General features: G+C 37.3%; 1 protein-coding gene across 2 annotated transcripts; it reads left to right on the top strand.

Annotated features, from left to right (window-relative positions):
* Window positions 1–724: 724 nt before the first annotated feature.
* Window positions 725–22,773, top strand: SPOPL (speckle type BTB/POZ protein like). 2 transcript variants are annotated; one of them, XM_004703877.2, is made up of 10 exons: window positions 725–848; window positions 1,028–1,149; window positions 1,423–1,574; window positions 3,826–3,953; window positions 10,666–10,843; window positions 10,929–10,984; window positions 12,333–12,455; window positions 18,661–18,803; window positions 18,897–18,950; window positions 21,855–22,773. In XM_004703877.2, the coding sequence occupies exons 1-10, from the start codon at window positions 771–773 to the stop codon at window positions 21,997–21,999; spliced, it is 1,179 nt and encodes a 392-aa protein (XP_004703934.1). In that variant the 5' UTR covers window positions 725–770; the 3' UTR covers window positions 22,000–22,773. The 2 variants fall into 2 exon arrangements, with proteins under 2 accessions (XP_004703934.1, XP_045155228.1); XM_045299293.1 differs by having other exon boundaries at window positions 793–863.
* The last annotated feature ends 1,664 nt before the right edge of the window (window positions 22,774–24,437 follow it).

Below are 24,437 nucleotides of genomic sequence, written 5' to 3'. Positions count from 1 at the left end.
TAGGTAAGCATATTAAAATTTTGATCTAGAAACAAAGGATACATTCAACCCTGGGAGGGGGAGATTATCATCTAGTCATGAATATTCTGGCCAGGTTATGAGTAATAAATTATGTATCCTGGAAGGAAGTTTGTGGTTGATCTCTATAGGAAGCTTTGATTTGGATGAAGTCTTAGAAGATAGCTTGTTTGTGTGAAAGAAAGAGACAATGAAGATCTGTATTATTATTAAAGCATTGCCTATACTTTGTTTCCCTTGGTGAAAAGTTCTGGGGTCTTAAAGCACGAGTAATTAATATTTCGTTCTCACGGCTGTTATAAACTCTGCAGCCCTTTTGCTTTTCGTGCATATGCCAATGAAAAGATGAAGGAAAGTGAATCCGATATAATTGTTTGCTCTCATTCAGTTTCCACGTTGTTTTGTGATTCTCTGTTTATGACTTTACTTATTTAAGATAAATGATAGTTGATTTGTAATATTTGGAATGCATGATTGGGCAGTATAATTTCTGATCTATAAATATTTAGTTTTCTTGTGTAAATTTCAAATGTACTGTGTCACAAAGACTGATGAGTTCATTTCTTAAAAATCACAAAAATCCAAATCCATATTTGTTCCATCATAATCTAATTAGAAGGAATTGTTTCATGACTTTCATCGCCACAGTCAGTTAAACTTCTTGATCAGTAAACGGAACTTCTTTTTTTGTAGATAAAGTCCTAACTGTGTTGGATACTGCATAAATTCTAAAAGACAGCAATAACGTGGCAATGTCTCAGGAGCCCACCCCGCCTCTACCTGGAGACATGTCTGCTGGTCCTATAGCAGAAAGCTGGTGTTACACACAGGTACTGCTGTAAAAGGTGCCTTGCCTTTTGAGATGTGTCATTTAAAGTTGTTAGACGATTTAGAGAATATTGTGAAGCTTGTGTGTAGCTTTTAAAAGTGCTAGAAAAGTGGATGATAGGATATGACGAGTTTTAAAACACAAAGTTACATTATTAAAGTGGTTTTCTGAATCTCTTAGGTTAAAGTGGTAAAGTTTTCCTACATGTGGACAATTAATAACTTCAGTTTTTGTCGAGAAGAAATGGGTGAAGTGTTAAAAAGCTCAACATTTTCATCGGGTCCAAATGACAAAATGAAATGGTAAGGTGGTATTTGTTTTTATGTTTGTTGTTTGCTTTTTGATGTTTTCCCATCAGCTCCTTTATGATTTTGTGGTTCTTCCTGAGTGAACGTTAATTTAATTTTATATGATTGGTTATCAATTCCTAGTATAGTATAGAGAATGATACAGACTCATGGGTGTATTAATTACCGAGTACTCTGTGATATTGTGTAATGAATGATTTTCGTGTTGCCTCTCTTGTTTTGAATGCTTGCCATGTTCCTCCTTGCGAACCTGTTGTTTCATTTCAGGTGCCTGAGGGTAAACCCCAAGGGATTAGATGATGAAAGTAAAGACTACTTGTCCTTATATTTGCTTTTAGTCAGCTGCCCCAAAAGTGAAGTTCGAGCAAAATTCAAATTTTCCCTTCTGAATGCTAAGAGGGAAGAAACAAAAGCAATGGGTAAGTAATTTGAAACTGAGTGAAGAAGTCGCTGTGTAACTGTGTTATATGACTTCTGCACTTTTACAAAGAAAACCAGAGAATTATTTTTTCCATAAATATTTACTTCATTTAAAACACTTAATTTGGCCAGTATTTGATCAGCTTTAAATGCTAGCATAGACATGGTCTACTAAATCTTGGACTTCACAAGACCAATAAAAACTAAAATGTTGTTAAAATGTAACTTTTTCATTAAAATATCCTAAAATGACATTCACTTATCTCTTGGGGAAAAATAATTGCTATTAAAGTAAGATGCTTCGTTCAGTACTTGACAATGTAATAGGTGTTCAAAAGATATTCCTGTCTTCCTTGCTATTTTTGCCAGTAATAAAATCTTCAGAGTAATGTGAAATGAGATAGAATATTTTACCATTTTGTAAACAGAATTTTTTTAAGCAGTGACCTAGACATTGACTAAAAGCAGTCAGTTTTTCTTTGTCACAGGGTCTGTTAAAGCCAGTCCAAGATTTATATCTATAGAAGATGAAACTATGTAACCTGAAATTCATAACAGAATATTATAAGAATTTTGCAATATGCACAGTAGGGAAATATATCATAATTAATAATATATCATAAGTTGCCACATTAAATTTTATATTTTCTAGATGTTAATCACAGAAACAAGTAACTTTTATCACACAAAAAATTATTCCACACATGCAGTTTCAAAAATAGTACCTTTTATTGTCATTGCCATACATGTATTCACATCGTCTGACCTTTCTTTACGATAATAGTGTTTTCAGGATTAGACTTTCAAGTCAAGAAGTATTACTAAGCAACCATAGAAACCTTTATTAAGCAAAAGATTTGAAGCCGATGTTTCTCAACATATGCTCCATGTAGGTTTATACACTTCTAAAGGCAAGAGTTTTCATCTCTACCTTTCTCTGAAAAAAAACAAAACTGGCAGCTTTGACGCCATCCTTGAGGCTTCAGACTTTGTTCCCTTTCAATATTCTCTGAATTTGGGGAACCAAGGGAAGTCTGAATGGGCAAGGTGTCGGGTGGATCCCTGCAGGATCGCCCTTGCCTACCCTCAAAGGATGGCGAAGGGCTTCGTTGTGATGGAAAATGCCTGGATTCAACTTTGCCGACCCTTTTCTCTCCAGTGCAGTTTTTCATTTTCTTGAAATTTCTTTTCTCTGTGATAGTTCTATAGCTTTAGAGAAAAATCAGTTATAAGGATTACTCCTTTGGAGTGTAAAGAACATTCACTATTAATTACCCTCTGAACGGACCACCCTGCCCCAGAAGATCCCAGTGTTTTGAGTACACTCTTTGAAGGCACCATGATGCGTCTAAGAGAAGTGTATTGCTGGGAGAGTTTGTCTGCAGCCATCCACCGATCGCAGAGACCCGTTTAAACAGTTTTTGCTTGGAATAAACCTAAGCATGTCTAAACTGGCACGCTAGTGGCAATATTTTTTGACGTACATGTACCCGTATATTGCTGGTATCATATGTCTAGTTTACTCTTTGCATACCAGATGGGGACTACTTACTGTTGACGGTTTTGTCTTTCAGAATACAACAATTATGCAGTATGCTAGGTATTGGTAACATTAATTTTAGCTATTAAATCTTATAAAAGTATACTAGAAGTATAATTTGGGGGAGGATTAAAAGAATTACATCTAAAGACATAAAGCTACTAAAGAAACTTTTAAAGTTTTTCATCAATTAATGGTTTTGTTGTAGTCGGTTAATACTTTAAGTCAGTGGTATAGATGTCCCAGCATAGCTTAAAGGTCAACATAGTAATTTCCTGCATCCAGTTTTAAAAGGAGAAGCGGGAAATGATAGGTAGAATATGCTTTAATTAGGGTTCTGATATGAGATGGTGAACAGTATGCATATGCCAGTACTTTTGATCATATTTCATTGTCACCTATGACCTAGGTTGATAAAAGTGATTCCTTATCTACAAAATTTGATCAGGCTTTTCATCTCTTTAGGACCCAGACACTCAAAGTTGAACTCATTTCATGATGGCTAACATTTGAGTAGCAATGTGGAGTGATCTTGTGCCACCTTACTTGAATGTTAAGAAATTTCATTTGTGAAAACACATCTATAATTTTCTAATGCCTGTATTGATCAACCCCTTTTTCAATGTTCATTTTATTCAGTTGTGTTATCATTAATAGATATATTTGTTTAATACATGCTTTACTTAAACTTGTATTCTATTTTCCACCAGAAAGCCAAAGAGCCTATCGATTTGTGCAAGGGAAGGACTGGGGCTTTAAGAAATTCATTAGAAGGGATTTTTTGCTTGATGAAGCTAATGGTCTTTTACCAGATGATAAGCTTACATTATTTTGTGAGGTAGGTACTTTATTTGTCTTCTTTCATTTAAGGAACAGTTTAGTGATTTAGCAAAAGTGTTAACTGTAATAGTATTGATTATACGTTTAAAATCTATTGTTATATTGGTAAAGTTTTTATTTTTAAGTGCTTGACTGTAGATAGCTGACTAGATTTTGCCATATGAATCAGTGCAGTAGTCCAATTGGAAATTAGTTATTTCTGTAATTTCTGTCATTATATGTAGCTTTTAAGTATAAATGCAGAAATTGTTTGCCTTTGAGTCAATTCTGATGCCCAGCTACGCCATAGAACCGAGTGGAGCTGCCTTTCAGGGTTTCTCAGGCCAGGATCCTTATGGGAGAGCATCTTGCCAGGTCTTTGGGGGCCACTGATGAGTTCCAACCACCATAGCCTTTGGGTTGTCCGCAGCCCAGAGCTTCAGCATTGTGCCCTGATGATGGAGGCAGTCCACCTAGCATATATATTAAGAACAACTTCTTTTTGAAAAGATTGTGAATGTGTTTACATGTAGATGAACATTTCTGAATGTCTCCTTCATTCTGAGTAATTGATACTGCCAATACTTTTTGTTATATTGATCATATTTAAAAAGTTTATCAGTTTGATTCTAAATGCAAGCCATAATGAAAAGTACCTGAAAAATTAAGATAGTATTCAAAGATAGAAAGGTCCCTTGAGGGAGAGTGGTGAAAGTGCTCAGCTCCTCACTGACAGGCTGATGGTTGTAAACTCAGCAGCCCCTCACAGAACAAAGGGGTGGTAGTGTGCTCCGTAAGCATTTGCAGCCCCGGAAGCCCTACGAACAGCTCTGTGTGTGCTGCCTTGTAGGGTGACTGTGATTGAAATCATTGACACAACAGGTTTTGCTTTATATTTTAATAGTTAATCAGATGTTTGACACCCACCTGTGTCTTTGTATAAACATAATGAGGTATATTAAAGTTAGCAGCATTGTCCTGCTGAATAATTTCTGAAAATTTTGAAATTTTAATTTGTGCCTGTCAGTATCGTAGTTTTTAATGTACATAAACTTTTGAACTTCATCTTTGAAGTGATTTAAAGATTATTACATTAACAATACCACTTATAATGAATATCAGTAATATAATTTTAGAAATGTTGAAAGCAACAAAAGGTTATAGTTCAGTGAATTCACTGCTCGATTTCATCAGGGTTTTGTGGATAGATGAGTGTCTTCAAAGCATGATAATTTTCTTAACTGATACTTAGGTAGCTTTAATCTCTTTAGAGGAAATGTGTAAAAATTTCCTGGCAGAATTACAACTTAATTGCATGTCATTATTTTGTGTCATAATAATAATTGAAATATGGCCCTAGAGATTACCCAGTGCAAATAGAATGCATCTTATTTTCACTTAGACAAGTTAAGTGAACTGTATGCTGAATTTGTTATGAATACAATTATTTGACTGATAGAGCATGTCTTGAGTAGGATTTATCATTAAGCAGTTTTGGTAAGCAGGGGTAGAAGCTATTAAATCATTTGTTATTAATAGACAAATATTCTGGGTAATAGTCTAAATAAATATAGCTTATGCTATTTAATATTGTTTAGCATCTTTAATATTAAATAGACACTTCTTGAATTTTATCAGTAATCTCAAATAAATTTCCAAGTGTTTCCAAAAATCATGTTAGAAGTTAAAGACTAAATCACTCAATTTAAAGAAAACAACTACAGCAAAAGTCTTTTCTGAATGAATCTCTGTAGAAAATAATCCTTTTAGAATTAAAATAGTGTTTACAGCTTTTCCTTAACATATATCATTGGAACCTAGACAACTAAGAAATTCAGAATTAAGGCTGAAATTAAGTTTAAGATCCTTTTTTGATAACATGTTTTTGAATCATGCTTAGTATTTCACATGCCAAATCATGCGTGGTAATAACCCTACTAAGAGAATCCGTTCTGACAGAGGTTTTCAATTGGTTGGTAGGTCAAATGCAGTTTTCAGTCCTGAAGCATGCAGCTTTTTACTGTTAGAGATACTTATTCTCTGGGCACCATGTTTAGTATAGCTGGGCAAAGCGTATTCTTACTACACCTTCTTCATGCCCTCCCACCATTTCTTTCTTCCACCACTCTCATGGATGCCCCTTCCTTCTGCAGCGTCTCCTGCACTGCTTGCAGAAGAGGAGGAAGCGTTGCACTGAGACAACCTAAAGAACTGCCTCCTCCCCCTCCCCTGCAAGTGGTGCTGTAGACAGGTAAGGCAGTTTGGCGCTACCCTTCCTATGCAAGACCTAGCATAATCTTGCAGATTCCAAACAGTGTTTCAGGCGGCCACGGGTAAACTGTTTCTAGCACGGTAAACAGCTCTGTCATTGCTCATTTTGGAAATGAAGTAGATTTGAAATATTCTGTGTGCCAGACCCATGCCATTTCATTATATTCACAGATAAAATATATATAATGTGTTTTGTATTTAAAGTTACATAAACGTAATCATTTGTAAGGTCACGTCTCCCCCCCCTCCCCTGCCCCCATCCTATTCTATTGCAAAGATAGCCTTTCTATTTTAAAAATACTTGTGATAGTGGATGGTGCTTTATTCAATGAAAGGTCCTTTCTGGGCAAAGAGGGGCAGTACTATTCCTATCACCTGAATTTTTAAGGATAATCTTGAACTATAAACTTTAAAAATTGAGGACCCATCATTTAGAAAACAGCAAACGACTGCTGAGAAGCCCCCACTTTGGAGTTAATGAGCAGTGGTGGGGGTCAGAACGTTGACTGGAACAGCAAAAGTGTACCGCAGTGCAGCTTTGGGAATTCCCAGCTTTCAGAAGCACGTTAAAGCAGAAACAAATTTCTTAAATTGGTAGCTTGGTTCTGTATTGAAGGAAATCCAGATTTAAGATTTTTTGCATGAAAGAAAAACAAATTTAACTTCAGGAAATAATGTCAGCCTTTTTTCTGAATTTTTCATTCTAGGTTCATTCAAATAGAACTTTTTTACTTATTTAAATATGTAGTAGAAGAAATGAAAATTTTACCTTACATATGAAACTGATGTGTGTGATAATATGTATTAATAAAATAACCACTAGATCTAGTCTATATTGCTTCTTGATTGGATCATTATTTTATACTTTTAAGCAATCCCTTGAGTAATCCTGGTGTATGAAATACTAATTATGTGTCTTGGTTAAAATTTGTGGTTTCATATGTTGATGTCAACCATATAAAGCCTTTTGAAAAACAGTTACTTATTCAGAATACATGCTTAACATCAGTCTGTCTATGGCTGCTAATATAAATACTTACCTTTTTATCCCTTTATTTTAGAAAATGTCCATGTTGAATGTATTATTTTTAGTTAAGCTAATAAAATGAGTAAAATACTTTCCTAGATGAAATGTGACAAAACTAACTGCCATCAAGTTGGTCCGAACTCATAGTGACCTCTCAGGACAGAGTGGAACTGCTCCCGTGGGCTCCTGAGAGACTGTAACTCTCTTTATGGGACAGGAAAGCGCATCCTTCTCTGGAGGATTGCAAACTACTGCCTGAACGCATAACCCACTATGCCACCCAGGCTCCTTAAATTCAATATCACTCCACATTTTTGTAACTTACATAATATTACATTATGTGATTAAACTAAGCCAGCTCATATTTTCTAGGAATTTCAAGAACAGTGTTGATATTGCTAAATAATTATTGCGTGTAATAAAAAGCAATCATAACCGAGCCCCAAATATTAACACCAGCACAGTTTTGGTTTGTGTATCATTAAGTTATCACATATGGCTTTGTGGGGCAATTAGTTAAGGGTTATTGAAGCTTATTTCTATTTTGTAGTTATTAAAGTTTTAGAAATATCTTTGATTAAAAACTTAATAGGCTAGGAGAACCTTCATTAGTAGATTTATTTATGTACATAATTGTAGTTCTCATATTTAGAAAAATATTTTACAACGTTGTAGTGAAAGCTTTCTGAACCATAGTTGCTTTAAAGTCACATAATTAATTTAAAAAAATCCCAAGGGATATCTACATATATCCCTAAAAAAGAATCTGCTTATAAAAGTCTAGTTTTTCTTTGCTGTTAACTAGCTGTGCCATCTAGCGTACTTTATTCACCTTCTCTGGATCTCACAGTGACTCTTTAAATAAAATGAGATGATTAGCTTAGATTATTTCTATGCACATATAGTTCCAAAAGGTAGTATGTAATACAGGTTTTCCACTTGTTCTTTAGAAGTGTTCGTAGAAAGTGTATACATTGATATTTTATGTGCTAGTATGAAATTTATCTTTTTTAATTTAAATTTTGTGCAATTAATTATTATATGTGTCCTTATTTAAACTTAATTACATCTAATATAACCTTCTGAAATATGTTTTTAAATGAATGCACTTATATTATCTATGGCTGTGTAACAAATTACCCCAAAATTTAGCAGCTGAAGCGACAATTAGATAAGTACTTTTTGTGTTTTTTAAAAAAGTCTATTCTAAAACATTTGCTTTACTTGTTGAGGTGTATTGTTTTTCTTTTTTTAATTTGTTTTTCAGTTTATTAAATGTAATGTGAAATATCAAAAAGAATACCATATTATTTTTTTAAAGCTGACATGGAAACACTTAGGAACGTTTCCATAAAATACTCAGTATATTGCCATTTTAATGGAAGATAACTTAATACACATTATACTGGAACTGTCTTACAAATAGTGTCATAATCACAATAACCTTTGTTAGCGACTGGGCAATGCAGTGTTCACAAATGGAATTAAGGAGTATTTGTATTGCTCTATTGATTTTTCTACAAAAGATTTTATGAACTTAAAAAATTACCAGTTTTTGGTGAAAATTTCTGCAATTTAAATTACTTTTACTAGATTTGAAATATATAGGGATGACACTTAAAATAATTGCCAGCTTGTATGTTGTAGATGGGTAATTTTCTTTTTTAATAGTGTGAAAGGTTGATTTGCACCCCATGGCACATTTGTGTGAGAAATTAAAAATTAAGTTATATGCATTTAATATTATGTGGAAATTATTTCTTTGACTTTCATTGTGAATTGGATGAAGGTTTACAAAGCATATCATCAGTCTTATACTCAACAATTCATACACATTTTGTTTCCCTCGTCCGCTTATTCCACTTCCTTGCTGTGCCTTTTGTCTCATGAGTCTTCTTTGCTCACTCTGCTGAACTTTGTGCTCCAGTGAATGCTGCCTGTATTAGTCTAGGTACTTTGGAGAAACAAATCCACAGCAACTCACGTATAAGAGAGAGTTTTATGCAAAGAAAATGTGCATCACGAAAACATCCCAACCCAATGCTGCCCAAGCCCACAAGTCCAACATTAACCCATACCCAACACCAGTCCACAAAGTCCTCCACCTCACAAAACAGGGGCAATAATGCCGACTGCAGGAGGAAAGCTGAGTCAGTGAACGTGTAAGCATGTCAGCACTGGCAGGGGTCTCCACACGGGTGCTCCAGCACCCAGGGCTGCATCGGGATAGATCCATGCGGCTTCTCCTTGGGGATGTCTTGTAGGAAATCCATCTTGCAAGCTGAAGCAGGGAACTGCTAAGGCAGCTTCACCCGATGCAACCATCACAAAACAAGAGACCCGAGAACTAGAAAGGCGAGGCTTCACCACCCATTTATCCCTCCACCTTTCAACCAGCACCACATGTGATTATCGGCCAGGCTGGCACAATTAACTAACTCACTGCCCTTCCGATCTTCTAAAGGAGGGGAGTTCTGTTCCAGACCTGAAGTATGACTGAGGGCGTACCAGTCTCCTGACTAATAAGCCTGGTCTCTTTTATGATACTGAGTTCCACGTGTTTTCCTTCTACACGATCCAGGACCTTCTAATGTGAGCCTGTTTAGAGCAGTTAATAGTGGTAGTCAGAAACTGCCTTGTTCTGTTCTCTCTCAAGGCTGTGAAGACTGATGTCTCATGGTCCATTGCAATAATTGTTTCCATAAGGCTTTTAATTTTTATCATTCTTCTCTAGAGTAAACAAAAAAACTCCCAACTCTTGATAATCCCTTAGGGCCACGATAGAACTACCCTGTGTTTCTGAGACTGTAATTCTTTACGATAATAGAAAGCCTCGTCTTCCTCCCATTACTGTGGATGGGGAGAGAGTAATAGTTGTATCTTAGATGACTGCTCGTGAGCTTTTAAGACTCCATTTGCCACTCACCACAGTAGGAGGCAGAGCCCACATGGCACTGATGGGTAAATACTGGACTTGGGTGACTTCCAACCTACCAGCTGCTTTGTGGGAGAAACAATAGGGTACCTACTCCTGTAAAGATTTATAGACTCAGAAATTTATATAGATAGGTTCCTGTGAATTGGAATCAACTAGATGGCAGCAGGCATTGGTTTAAGTAGGCTATAGGACAATATCTTTGGACTGTTTTGCATGGCATATATTTTGTTGGAAATGGCTGTTAATCCAACTAACTGATATGCCATTTATATAATATTTCACTAATTAAGGAAATTCTTTGTGTTTCTAATTTTTTTCTATATTGTTCCTTTTCCTTAAATATGTCTCTCAATTCAGTTTCCAGAAAACAGGCTTTTTTAACTCCAGGGTACATTGGAATTTTCAAGTAATGTTAAACCTAAATTTAATTACGCACAGTAGCGTATTGTTGATGTCAGTTTGTGAAAGCATTTTTCTTGCTGTCTTTTTAATTAGGTGAGTGTGGTCCAAGACTCAGTGAACATATCAGGACATACAAACACAAACACTTTGAAGGTACCCGAGTGCCGACTAGCAGAAGATCTAGGTAATCTCTGGGAAAATACAAGATTCACAGATTGCAGTTTTTTTGTGAAAGGACAAGAATTCAAGGCTCATAAATCTGTGCTTGCAGGTACTTTTTACTTTTGAGTTGTATAATTAGTCTTTTTTCCCCATAAAACTGTGCATTAAATAATGGTGCTTAAATCTTGTTACAGCTCGTTCTCCAGTTTTTAATGCAATGTTTGAGCATGAAATGGAAGAAAGCAAAAAGGTAAATATAGTTGAAAGGCTTAATATTGAATTTGTGCAAATGTAGAATAATAAAATGGGAATTAAAAAAGTAGCAGTACATATTTTCATCGTCATACTATCATTGTAAAAAAGAGGAAAAAATAGAAACTTGTGGAAAGATGGAAGGAGTCTCTGTCTTTGTAGTAGAGTATGAGAGCCCCATGGGGATGCTCAGTCACTATTCAAAGTAGCAGCTGTGTCAGCGCCACTCGGCTGGGTGGGAATGCGTGGTTCTCCAAAAGGCCTGTCCTGGAGACATCCTTACTTAAAATGTATATTCCCTGTTTCCAGCCTTCATGATTCAATCTTTGGAATTTTTTCCAGAAACACAATATCGGTATTCTTTTCATCACTAAAACCATATTTAATCTACTTGACTTCTGCAGATGTTTTCATTTTCACCTGTAGTCAGGTGAAATGTAGTCAGGTTAGAGGTCCGAAGTTAAATCTCTGCTGTTAGTCCAATGACTAGCTGGACAACTCCAGAATGTCTTCCTGAGGCTCAACTGTGTTCATTGAGTAGAACCAGAGACCACGAGGAAATAGCTGTGCTCTTTCCTTTGATGATCAGTCTGGGCAAGTGCTCTGATCAGCTTTCTTGATAAGCTTTCATTTGGGGAGATGTCATGGACATCAGAAGTTATTGACAATAAATGATCAGAAGTATTGGTTAGTGTGTATTGTTTCCTGGAGAGAAACTAAATACGAAAATACGGAAGAAAAAGCAACCAGTCCTCTTTGGGCAGAACACATCTCAAGTCAAGTAAGCATGCCATTGTTAGGAAAGAGATTTCTGAGATGGCAAGTTCTTTTTGAGCTCCTAATTTTGTTTAATCTTGAGAATAGAATCATTGGTTAGGGGATCTTCTGCATTATGTTAGAATTTAAGAATTTAACAAAATACTAAATTAATCACCCTCATCCTTTATTTGAGCGATTATAATATGGCTCAGTTTAGCCCATAGTAATTTTTTCTAACTGCTTTAAATCGAGAAACGGACTTATTTTCATACAAGGTAGTCCATGAACTAGTCCAGGTGTGGGTTCTCCAACTGGCCCTGGTTCTCACCCACATAGTGTGTGTGTCTCTTTAGATGTACCTGCTTCACTGTGAATGCTTAGCTTACCAAAGATTTACTCTTCTCAAACTTAGAGTCATATTTACAAATATCTCTCTGGACATCTGAGGTGTAAAGTACTGATGGTGCCTTTCGGGGCTTCTAACTCACTATCCAGGATTTACTTGGGTTCACTTATATGTGAGTTCTTTAAAGACCACTTTTTTATGTTTCCTTGTCCCCTTCCCACCTTCCTTTTCCTAATAACAGAATCGAGTAGAAATAAACGACGTAGACCCTGAGGTTTTTAAAGAAATGATGAGATTCGTTTACACAGGAAAAGCACCAAACCTCGACAAAATGGCTGACAGTTTGTTAGCAGCTGCGGACAAAGTAAGTGATTAGGTCTCAAGGAAGCTGAAAACGCCTTCCAGCCTGGTGTCTGTAGAAAGCTGCCATTGAGCGAAAACCCCAACTAAGGGGAGTATTGGGTTAGCTGGGACTGTGTGTAGATGGCTTACCTGGGAGATGACGCTTGAGGATTTTAAGAAGAGCATATGGTAGGATAATACGGAAATGAGGTTTTCTTGTTTTGTTTTTTAAATCAACGAAATGTAAAACTATCTTAAGCCAGTTAGAGCATATGGAAGAGAGTGAATATTTCATGTGACGTTAAGATGTAAAAATAGTTTTGACTGCCTGTTTTATAAGAACACATGCCCAGTCGCATATAACTTATGCTGTTTTCAGGTTATCTTTAATCTGCTCAGCGCTCTTTGTTTTAAAGCCATGATATGATACTACATGGCCTTTATTTTTAAAAGGGACAGAATAATGAGTATTTTGTATAATTCTCTGTTTTTTGTGGTTCTTTTGTTTTTCAATTTTGACAACATAGAGGAAAGAGGATATTATCAATTTAATAATGCTTTGTAGCAGTGTTTCATGAAGCTAGGGAAGCTGCAAATATAAAAATACTAGAAAATCACAAAGTCAGTTGTTCTTAATCATGAAAGCACACTTGAATCTTTTAGACAACTTCTTACAAAAAACACTGAGACCCATCCCACCCCCACTCCCAACCACTAAAACCAGATTTAATTAGTATGGAAGGAAGCTTAGATCTTGATACTTAATTTAAAAGCTGTCAAGTGATTCTGAGTGTTAGTCAAAATTGAGAACCATTGCTCCAAACTATTGCTTTGAACCAGCGGTTGGAGTCAAATGACCCTTTCACAGGGGTTGCCCAATTCATAATAGTAGTAACATTACAGTTATGAAGTAGCAATGAAAATAATTTTATGTTGGGGGGTGTCATTATAACATGAGGAACTGTATGAAAGGGTCGCGACATTGGGAAGGTTGAGAACCACTGCTTTAAACTGTATGCCCTGTCCTCTATGTGACTCTTGTAACGTCATTTTTCTAGTATAAGACTGTGCAGCTGATAGGTCACACCCAATAGATAAAACGGAGATGGGGAGTGCTTACCCGCAGCATCCCTCTCACCTCTGATTCATGGTGGATGCCCCTTGTTCCACAGTAGAATTCCGTAAGGTTTTCATGGTCATGACCTTTTGGAAGCAAATCACTAGGCCTTTTTCTGAGGTGTGGTCAGTGGGTGTGAACCAGTGTACCAATCTTTTGGTTGGTAGCCCAGTTCTTAACCATTTGTGTCACTCAGGGATGCGCACTAGGTAATATTAAAGTAAAACAAAGAGTGAAACAAGCACATCTCCTTTGGATGGCCTTATATATACTCCATATGATTAGTGGTTAAAAACTAATTTTAATTTTATTACCAACATTTTAGTTTTGGATAGATGTATAGGAAGATACAACCACATGCACATGCATACATTGACAAGTCAGGCCACTTGTAAGTTTTGAAAGTTATGGTATATTTACTAACCTTGAATTTGTAGTTTAGATGTGTGAAATTTGAGAGATTTATGGAAATACCGCCTTGGAATTATTTTATCTTTAAAATGGAATTGTCTGAGTAATCAGCATTGTGTTATATAAAGGTGCCGTGTTCATTTCTTAGCAATTCTTACTGTTGTATGATTAAAAACGCTAAAAATATTTAAACTATATTTTATCATTGAAATTATGAGACATTGAACTCAGTAACATGTCCATAAACTCAATGTAATACTATGAAAATTGTGCTTTGTATTATCTCTAAAATAACATCTTCCATTTGAGCTGCTTAGATAAGATAGGTCAGATTCATAGACAATTAAAATATTTAAGAAAATTCTTACCCAGTTGATCATCTTTTATTAATTTCAACCCAGCAAAAACCTAAAATATAATTCTTAGATGTTTGGCTTTTAATAAACTGATTTGCATGTGCATGCATGCGAGCATGCTACCCAAGTCCAGGGAGAGCTATCTGAAACGATTGTGTGCAGTAGTGCCCATCGCTTATCCAGGGATGGGGATATTGCCTGGTAGTAAATGTTTTACTGCCCTTTGGGAAATAGGCTTACAGTCAGGTTTATATTTCTGGTGTTTCTTGTTTTCTTATAACAGCCCTGCTTTCTCTTATGTAAAAGTATATTAGCTTTAAAAACAAAACAGCAGTAATCTCTCTTTTAAGGTTTCTTTTCACTAAACTTGCCCCTGTCATGTCAACATTCATCAGTAAAATTAGTGACCTTGGTGTTTACATATATTTGAGCATCAGCTAGGTAACAGGGAGCACCAAAATCTGTTGCCACTCTTTTGTTCGTAATTTCTAACAAACCCCCACCTCCTGTTACCACCGATTACTACAGAGTTTATAAATTTACTGCGTTAAATAGTTGACATTTGATGCCTGTTGTGGCCCTAAGAAATCTGCGCTTGAATCCTAATCCCTAGTTCTGTGATTATAATCCCATTTAAGAGGGGGCTTTCTTTGTGTTAGTATTATCTTGGCTTCTGTCCTTCGATACAGAAGAAGCAGATTCAGTGAGCACACATGGAAGACGAGAGAAGCCAAGCCACAGAGAGATCTCCAAGGAACCGGGAACAGAAACCAAAGGGAGACATGGGCCTTCCTCCCCTTCCCTTAGAGCCTATACCCTCAATTTGAATTTCTAGCCTAAGCTGTAAAAAGATGAATTGCTGTATTTTATAGACACCCACTTGTGAGATTTCTGTTGTAGCAAGATTAGGTAACTAAGATTATGCCTAATCCCTTTCCTAGAATAATTTGGTTTTAATAAAGATAATTATGGAGCAACTCAGAAATTAAATATAGGAGCTATATACAGGAATTAGATTTCTCATCTCCCCTGTAAACAATATAAATAAAACAAGGAATGCACAAGGAAAACAGCCAAATATATGGGAAACAGTGGTTTTTATGATCCTGGTCTAGTGATACAGCAAGGTCACTGAGCACTTGGGGAGCCTGTGATTGACCCAGCACGTCCCCTTGCCGAGGCTGGGTAACAGAGCTGAGAGCCCAGGAAGAGTACAGCGAGCGGATTGAGTTTGCCGAACAAAGTCCTGGAGAGGAAAGTCTGCTCAGAAGGGTTTCCTTTGGAATATTTAGCGTAGAATTCATTACTGCAAATGTGTTAGCAAGTTACCCAGCTGAGGAATGCACTCCTTGAATGAATTCCATATAGCCATGCCCAATGCATATGAAAGCTGAGAATATTGCCAACTGGAAAACCTCAGTTTATGGGCCATGGAGTAGGATACTAAGAATGGTGTTGCTTCATAATCAACCTCTTTGCCTCAGTAGTAAAGAATAATTAGCTCTAGAATACATGCTGCTCTGGTCCTGCCTGTTTTTAAACTAAGGTCTTAAAGAATTAAGAGTACTTCCAAGTAACACACTGTCCTAGAATAAGGGTAAAGTATATTTGATTTTAAGATGTGTAGCATCCAACAACATAAAATCCACAATGTCTGGCATGTGAGTGAAAATCATTAAGAATGCAAAAAAATCAGTTGAAGTCAGCGTAAAGCCGACAGATGTTAGAAGACCACCGTTAGAACTATATTTTAGGTGCTCAAAAGTTAGATTTGGAAAATTTTTTTTAAAAAAGGACCTAAGTCAGATGACTTCAGATACTATTGAGGTAGTTATTGTGCCAACCTGGCCGATAAACACATGTGGAGTTAATTGAAAGGCAGGGAGATAACGCTCAGTGAGCGTTGCCTTTCTAGTTCTTGGGTCTCTTGCTTTCTGATGGTCAGACCAAGGTGCATCTGTCTTAGCCAGTTCCCGGCTACAGCTGGCAAGGCTCACTTCCTGCAAGACATCCCTGAGGAGAAACCTCGTGGACCTACCGTGCTGCAGCCCTGGGTGCTGGAGCAGCCATGTGGAGACCCCTGCCAGCGCCGAGATGCTTACAAGCTCACTGATTCAGCTTTCCTCCTGCAGTCGGCATCATTTATCATGTGTTTTGTGAGGTGGAGGAGGACTTTGTGACTTGGTGTCAGACATATGGGCTAATGTTGGACTTGTGGGCTTGGGCAGCACTGGGTTAGGATGCTTTCTTGATGTGCACTTACCCTTTATATAAAACTCTCTCATACATGAGTTTCTGTGGATTTGTTTCTCTAAAGTACCCAGAATAATGCAACTATGTAAAATTACTAGCAAATTAGGGTTTGTAGATAGAATATCGATGAACCTGATGAATGCTAAATAAATTATTGAAATAGGAAAACAAGAAATTATAGCTAATAGGCTAGCATAGAATAATTTTTTAAAATGTCAATTCAAAAGAAGGTGAGAAAGATGAGGAAACAAAGCAAACAGCAAGATGACAAGCTTAAAGCTCACCATGTTCTTAAATGTAAACAGATCAAAACCTCAAAGGCACAGATTGTCCGATTACAAAATAGCAAAACCCAAATAATGCTGCTTATTAGGAACAGTGTGTACTTCAAAAGACAAAGGAAGATGAGGCCTGGAGAAAATATTTTCAGTGCATGTATCCGAAACTTTTTTATTCAGTAATGTCATGAAATCATGTCAAGGATATTGAAAGATGCCCAGCATTATTAATCATTAGAGAACTACAAATTAAAGGTATCATCGCTTTCACATACCTGCATACTGGCTACAATTAAAGGGACTGCACCAAGTGCAGTCAAGGATGTGAGAGAAGCAGGTCTCATGCTTTGCTGGAGGGAACGTAAAATGGCACACCTACTTTGGAACAGGTTCCGTTTGGTGAAAGAACACAGCCCCGACACACACGCACACCCTGATTTTGTACCGTTCAGTATTCCTGGTCCTTTTGGGGTGTGCACATACGTACATAGGGTAACTGTGAGTCGGAACTGAGTTGATGGCACCTACAGCATGACTGCTGGGGCGCAGATCGCCACCTTCTTAAAAACTACTCATTATATGATCTAGTGATTTTGCTTTTTGTTTGTCATTCACAGGGAAAGAAAACTTAGCCCATTCAAAGACTTGCATACTGATGCTCACAGCAACCTCTTTTTTAGTAGCCCAAAGCAGAAACAACCCACATGCTTATCAACAAGTGAATTGTAATGTATTAATAGCATGGAATAAGGCCCTCTCATGCTGACGTGTTTATGTGCTTGACTACTAGGCAAATGGTTGGCAGTTAAATCTCAGCTGCTCCCTGGGAAAAAGATATGGCAGCTTACTTCTATAAAGAGTGCAGCCTGGAAAACCTAGGGGCAGTTGTACTCTGCCCAGCAGCATTGCTTTGAGTCAGAATCCATTCCATGGCAACAGATCTACAGTGGAAAACTACTGAGCAATGAAAAGGGGTTATTGATCAAAAGAAACAATATGCATGGCTCTCTGAATAATTATAAAAATATTTGTAGAGCAGGAAGCCAGGTACACGAGAATATATAATTCCATTGATAGGAACTTTCAGAAAATCACACCTAATCGATAGTGATAGAAAACATTTGAGATGTGTTATCTGATGTGGATAGGTTGGACTGTATGGAGCTAGCAAGAAACTCGAGAATGGTGGTTGTGTTCACGGTCTTGATTTGCGAAGGTTTTATGGGTATATGTGCATATGAGGGGGCCTCAAATCCTTTATGGAACATTCCATTCTCTTTCTATTCCATTTTTCTATGAACACATGTCGAAAGCGCAACATACTACATATGTACTTTAAATCAGTATAGTTTATTGGATGTTAATTTTATCTGACTAAAGCTATTAAAATACTTAACATAAGCTCTAACAACCCTAAGAAGTTTTCATGGTTATGAATAGGGTTTGTTCAGCTTAATTAATCACTAATAAACTCTTAAGGGTGAGCTGGGCAACATTCAGTGTTTGAAATAGTATAACAGACAAGTACACATACTGTTGGGGAGACTTTAATAAAAATAGGGCCTTTTCACGTAAACCTTGTGTTGAAGATAAAGACCATAGTTTGCACTTATGCACATTGAAATTGTGAGTCTTGTAAATATATCCCTTGTTATTTTCATCACATTAGGTTAAAGAAATGATTTTAAAGACTTTTATAGACCCTCAGTCCCAAGATCCAGTCTGCTTTAACTTTAACTCCTAAATTAAAAGCATGTATGGGAATGCTTAGTGATTTGAGCTAGTGTTTAATGGTTGTTTTTCTTTGGACAGTACGCATTGGAACGTCTGAAGGTCATGTGTGAAGAAGCTCTGTGTAGTAACCTCTCAGTGGAAAACGTGGCCGACACCCTTGTCCTTGCAGATTTGCACAGTGCGGAACAGTTGAAAGCACAAGCCATAGACTTTATTAATAGGTGAGCCATGCTTGTATCTCCGTGGACACGGAACCTTCAACGCTTTCCGTCAGATTGTGTTGTTGTTCTAAGTGCTTTCAATCTTCAATGCAGGTGCAGTGTACTTCGGCAGCTTGGGTGTAAAGATGGGAAAAACTGGAACAGCAAGTAAGATGGCTTTAATTTCTGACTTAAAGTTGATCTGCATAAATGAGATTAAATGTTCACTTAGCCTTTGCTCCACCTACAGAACATACAAGTCTTGGTGTTTGTTTTATATCAGTCACATGAAGAAAACTACGTTATCTTATAATATATTAGACTAGTGGATTCTTGGAGCTAGGGTTTTAGGTAGATTATATGAAGTGGGAGGAGTGCGCTAATTTCTTAAAGATAGATTCATATGGAATGTATGTAAATCCAGAGTTTTAGGACTGATAGAGATTTAATCATTGCCTCTTCAGAAAGTATTTCTAAAAATGTTATTTTTTCCCCCATGAGTAGCGTGCCCTACAGATATGTCTGGAATGCATTTACATTTGAATGCTAACCTACTGCTTCTTAGGTTCACCAACTACCTTGCATCAATACTTGTGTAATGTTCCAAAAATGCCATAAATGTGATCTTTCCTTTTCCCTGCTGAAACTGTAAAGGGTGAAGTACTTAATTAATACATCTTTCTCACCTTCGATCTTAGGAAAACATGGACAGGAACCCAATGATACATCTGAGATCTTTTATACTTAATACCATTTTCAAGTTCAAATGTTACTGTTAGAAAAATATCAATTACTTCAACCTATATTTTTTATGTTAAAAATATTACCCACGATTTTGAATCTCCTTTGCATACATGCTGCAAAAAAATTATTGCTTAAAAATTATTAATTAGAAAAATGGAAATGGCACGCATATTGAGTTATCTACATGTTTCTATACAACTAATTACAATTGTAAAGATAATGAAAATTTGATGTTCTTAAGGTGGTAGGTAATGTGATAGCAGACGCTGTGGTAAGGCGCATGACTTAAGCCTGGAGGTTTATGGGTAACTTCCTGGAGATGACTGAGCTGAGTCTTAAAACATGAAATGGAGTTGGAATAGTTTAGGAAGGAAGGTGGATTGCAGGTAGAAAGGATAGCATGGACCCAAGTACTGGAAGCAGTCATTTTCATACTTGAGAGATACTTAATGTTGCCTCTGCTTTCCCTGCTTTCGTAGAGTTTATGGCTTAACAACAGATAAGCAGACATTCACATCTAATTTCAGTAAGAAAACCTTTCTGAGGAAGTGTGAAAACAAAGGCCTGAACTGGGTTTGAGACAGGTTCTGAGAAGAAACTGTAGGAACAGATCCAGATCAGATTCTAAAGGCCATGTGGATAACAATAGGGTGCTGAGACATTATTTGGTGTGTGGTTTGGAAATCAGTAAAACCAGTTAACCTGGGCTTGGACATGGTCATGGTCAGGTGTGAGTTTTAACCTCTGTCCTTAGAATGTGGAGGCTGGTGGGCGCGGGGTGGAGGGAGATGAAGGGAAAGTTCAAATTCACAAGTTGTTGGAAGTGGCTCAGATGAGATGGAAGGTGAAGGAGCCTTTTTGGAAGCATGGCAAAGGGGTTGTTAGGGCTTATGTTAAGTATGAAGGTCAGCATTTGAAACCACTAGTTGCTCCGAGGGAAAAAGATGAAAGTTGAAATGTAAATTCAACTGTTTGGTGCCCGAGGGACTAAAGTAAAATGGCAGGATAGCAGACGTTTTGGAGGAGAATCTCCAATGTTTGGATAGTATCTGGATGGTAGGTGCAGGCAAGAAAAAGGGCAGAAGCAGAGACTCTACTCAGGAGAGCATGTTGTCAAGCGTAAGGTGGACAGCAAGTGTTGCTACAGAATAATAGACGCCTTTATGAACAAACCTATGAAAAGCTGTTGCATCTCCTCTCGAGTGTTTCCCCAAGTGGGTGGTAGGGCAGCACTGGAGCAGTCCTAGTAGGTTGTAAGAGCAGGTGCCTACTCAGTATCCTGGATTACGGACCAGGGGGACCCCGAGTAACTTTTCTTCTGGAAAGGGGCTGCAGAGCAAGTGAGCTTGGGGGCCGTGGCCGAGGTCTGCTTCTATACTTTGGAAAGCTGTCATTGTGCTTTCTTCTCTTTAACCCTTCCCTGAAGAACTCTGCATTCCTCCGTGTACGACACGTTAAAATGGCAACTTTGACATATTTGCAGAGGAGCTAAAAAAATCGTGTTCCTTTTCAGTGTTCTTTGAGTTTTGTAAAAAAGAAGTGTGCAGAGGCACGATGAGAATGTTCAGGTAGAAGGGTGAGCTTCCTGATGATCAAGTTACCGGACGGCCCATGCTACACTCCGAGGAGGAGCAGGTGCATTGTCATAACGGACAAGAAAAAACTGCTCGATGCTAATTTCTCATAAGTACTCTTCTCCATATTCTTAAAAACCCTTAGCAAACCCCATGACCATCTTGTGTCTTTCAAGAGAGTCTATGAAGATTATGCCTTTACCCTCATCTTGCAAGCTGGCCTCTCTGCCTCAAACTCATCTTTGGGGTCTTCCTGACCTTCCTTAACCCTGATCTAGCTGAACATGGTTTTACATGGGTCATCATCCTCGTGCACTTACTGCAAAGCATCAGTGATTTGGGGAAGATATCCACTTGAGTTTTGCTAAGAATTTGGTATTAGCCGTGATGTCAAAATCATTTCTTCCGGTGGGCCCTAAGCCCAAGAGAAACCCATGTTAAAGGGGCTGGTAAGGACGAGCAGATCTTGCAGGGGCTGGGGCAGCAGTGGTTTCCACTGCGAGTGGAATGATGGAAACGAGTATCACATACCTGGAAGGAATAGAACATCCGAAAAGATTTAATCGTTTCAATTGCAACAGGAAATGCCAGTAAGATAAAGCTGTTGTTTTAATGAATTCAAGTAATTTAAATACACAGAGGCAGATATAATAATGTTAAAAACACTTTGAAATCTAGATTTTATTTTAAATGACACTGCAACCATACATTTTGAAAAACATTCTGACATGAACATCGGATTTTTATCTTGCAGCCAAGCAACAGACATAATGGAAACCGCCGGGTGGAAGTCTATGATTCAGTCTCACCCTCACCTAGTAGCAGAAGCCTTCCGAGCACTAGCATCTGCACAGTGTCCGCAGTTTGGCATTCCGCGCAAACGACTAAAACAGTCCTGAAGTCGCCCATGCACTGTAGAGAATGGAAGTGACTTGTACTCCTCCAGGTCCAGAAGGATTCTAATACACGAACCACAAGCAAGCGTTGTTTCTGTTTTCTTGTCCACAGAACAGAAACTGAAAAAGCATATTGCTAGCTTTTCAGGTGGATAATTTATGGTTTATTCTTCAGCTTTAAATTAGACTGATTATACTCTGATTCACTTCAAGGCCTTAAATTATCGTCAGTGACTTCTCTTGTTCATATAATACTTTAATTTTTGTATTGTGCCTTGTCATTTTGACCAAGGCTCTGCGGGATTGCACTAGCTCCATAATGCAGTAATGTTGATAACTGAAGATATTAAGTTTCAAAAGGATCTTCCATTACTTTGAGGAAAGCAAAATGCATTTCATAGGGTTTATCCTATGTTATCTTTTCAAAGTTTAAAACTTAGGTTCTCCTGAAAGGCACTTGTGTTGGAGATTACCAAGAGTGTCTTCAGTCTAAGTTCTATGAATACAAGAGAACCTGCTTACCTACAAGGTAAGTTATGGCAATATACACGGCTTCAATTCTAATTTATTTTTCATTTCAGGGGGCAAATATGCAATGAGTTGGCCCAAGTTTTTAGTACAATTTGTGACGTTTGTATGTTAACTGTTCAACAAACTAGGAGAAACATAAACTTTTGCTGTTGTTTCTTTGTGAGTTTATCCAAGTTTATAGTGATTGAAAACTGATTGGAGTTAAGATTTCACCAAGAAAGGATGTTTTGTGCTCGTCTTTTTTTTTTTTTTAATTTATCTGCCATGGTGGTGCAGTGATTGAATCTCTTGGCTGCTAACCAGAAGGCTAGCAATTCAAACCCACCAGCCACTGTGTGGGAGGAAGCTGTGGCCGCCTGCTTCCATGAAGATCTATAGCCTTGGAAAACCCGGCGGGCAGTTCTACTCTGTCCTGTGGGGCGTCGGTGAGTTGGAGTAGACTCAATGACAGTGGGTTTGTTTGGGGTTTTCTTGACTTCCATTTATATGAAGAATTCTGTAGATGTTAAAAGTAAGGATGACCAAATGTAAATTTAATGAGTGGGCCAATTAAGAATGATATATATGCACTTTTAATGTGTAACTTTTGTATGCTGAATGGTACATATATATTTTTTTTCGCCTTTGAGGGAGTTTATAAGGTATAATTAATTGTGTCTTAACTTTTGAAAGAATTTTTAAAAGACAAATGGAAGCAACTGGGATGTTTATGAAAACAGACAAAAAGGATGTCCTTGATTATAGTTAAATTGGCTTGAATTTCAGATAGTCACTTTTGAATTCATTCCTGTTTGGAGAAAGCACCCAAATAATTAAAGCAATCTCAGACAGTCTACTCTCCTTCTAAAACACTGAACTGCTATCACTTCCCTGTGGGGTGTGCACACTGAAGGCGAAAACCCCTAGGCTATGCCTGCCAGACCATGCTATGAAACTCCCCCACCCCACGCCTACCTTCTCAGTTATTGTTTCAGTTACTGTACTGACATGGTGGATGATGTTGAAATTCTGCATAATGTGAACAGGATAAATTACATACATAAACTGCTTTCCATGGGCCAGTTCTTTATTACCCATGAGTTTTAGCTTTAAACATATACACATGATCAGTGTTGGATAGCTGTTCACAGTTGTGGTCTGTTCTGCTACATTGTCCCAGAATAGCAGGCACAATCCATGTCAGGTCCCCGCCACAGACTCATTGTAACCACGACAGTGCAGTGTGCCTCTTAGAGGAGTTTGGTGTTTGACCACAAGGGAAAAATGTGTCACTGGAAAAAAACAACAAGTGCATATGTCTATATCTTTGCCTGTCTAACTTTATTCTCCAAGTCAAAATTTGTCTAATTTGTCTAGTGGTTGAATTTAGGACAAAATTGAGGGTGGGAGGAGGGGGATGAAGTTTGTTGTTTTAAACTAGATTTTATTTTTGCTATCTTGTTATCTTGATATAATTATAATATAGCAAAAGAGTGGTTCATATTTACCTTGAAAGAAAAAGTCAAATTAGCATTTTGTTATCTACAACAAGCGAGTTTTAGAAAGACCATATTCAGATCTTAGTTTCTTTCTGGGAAATTTAATTGGATCGTTGTGTGTTCACTTACACTTGAAATTGGAGGACTTTGAGCTAGAGAAAGGATTTTTACCTGTTACTGAACTCCATCCTATGTAAGATATTAATGGGGTTCAGAAGCTCACTTTGTTGACTCCACTGTAAGTGAGCCCATTAAGTTTACAGTGTGAAAGTTAAAACACAGGCTTACACTTGTAATTTAAGATTTTGCTTAGGGTCTTCTAAGAGAAAAATTTCTTCCTCAGGCTGTAGAATTTTGTTGTCATATGAAAGTACTAGTGTCTCCATTTTATATCAAATGCACACAAGCAGATTGTGAATTAGTTCACTGTTA

This window comes from Echinops telfairi, unplaced genomic scaffold (assembly GCF_000313985.2).
Source record: "Echinops telfairi isolate 266 unplaced genomic scaffold, ASM31398v2 ScPeMD7_4;HRSCAF=17, whole genome shotgun sequence".
Classification (NCBI taxonomy): Eukaryota; Metazoa; Chordata; class Mammalia; order Afrosoricida; family Tenrecidae; genus Echinops; species Echinops telfairi.
Note: the sequence above shows the minus strand (reverse complement) of the source record. Positions and strands in the feature narration are given on the sequence as shown.

What these genes read in the sequence shown, in the direction of transcription:
- SPOPL (XM_004703877.2), top strand. Translation starts at nt 771, where the DNA reads ATGTCTCAGGAGCCCACCCCGCCTCTACCTGGAGACATGTCTGCTGGT. An exon ending in CCAAATGACAAAATGAAATG is followed by an intron (nt 1,150 to 1,422) that starts GTAAGGTGGTAT and finishes GTTTCATTTCAG; the next exon opens with GTGCCTGAGGGTAAACCCCA. An exon ending in TGTTAGCAGCTGCGGACAAA is followed by an intron (nt 12,456 to 18,660) that starts GTAAGTGATTAG and finishes TTCTTTGGACAG; the next exon opens with TACGCATTGGAACGTCTGAA.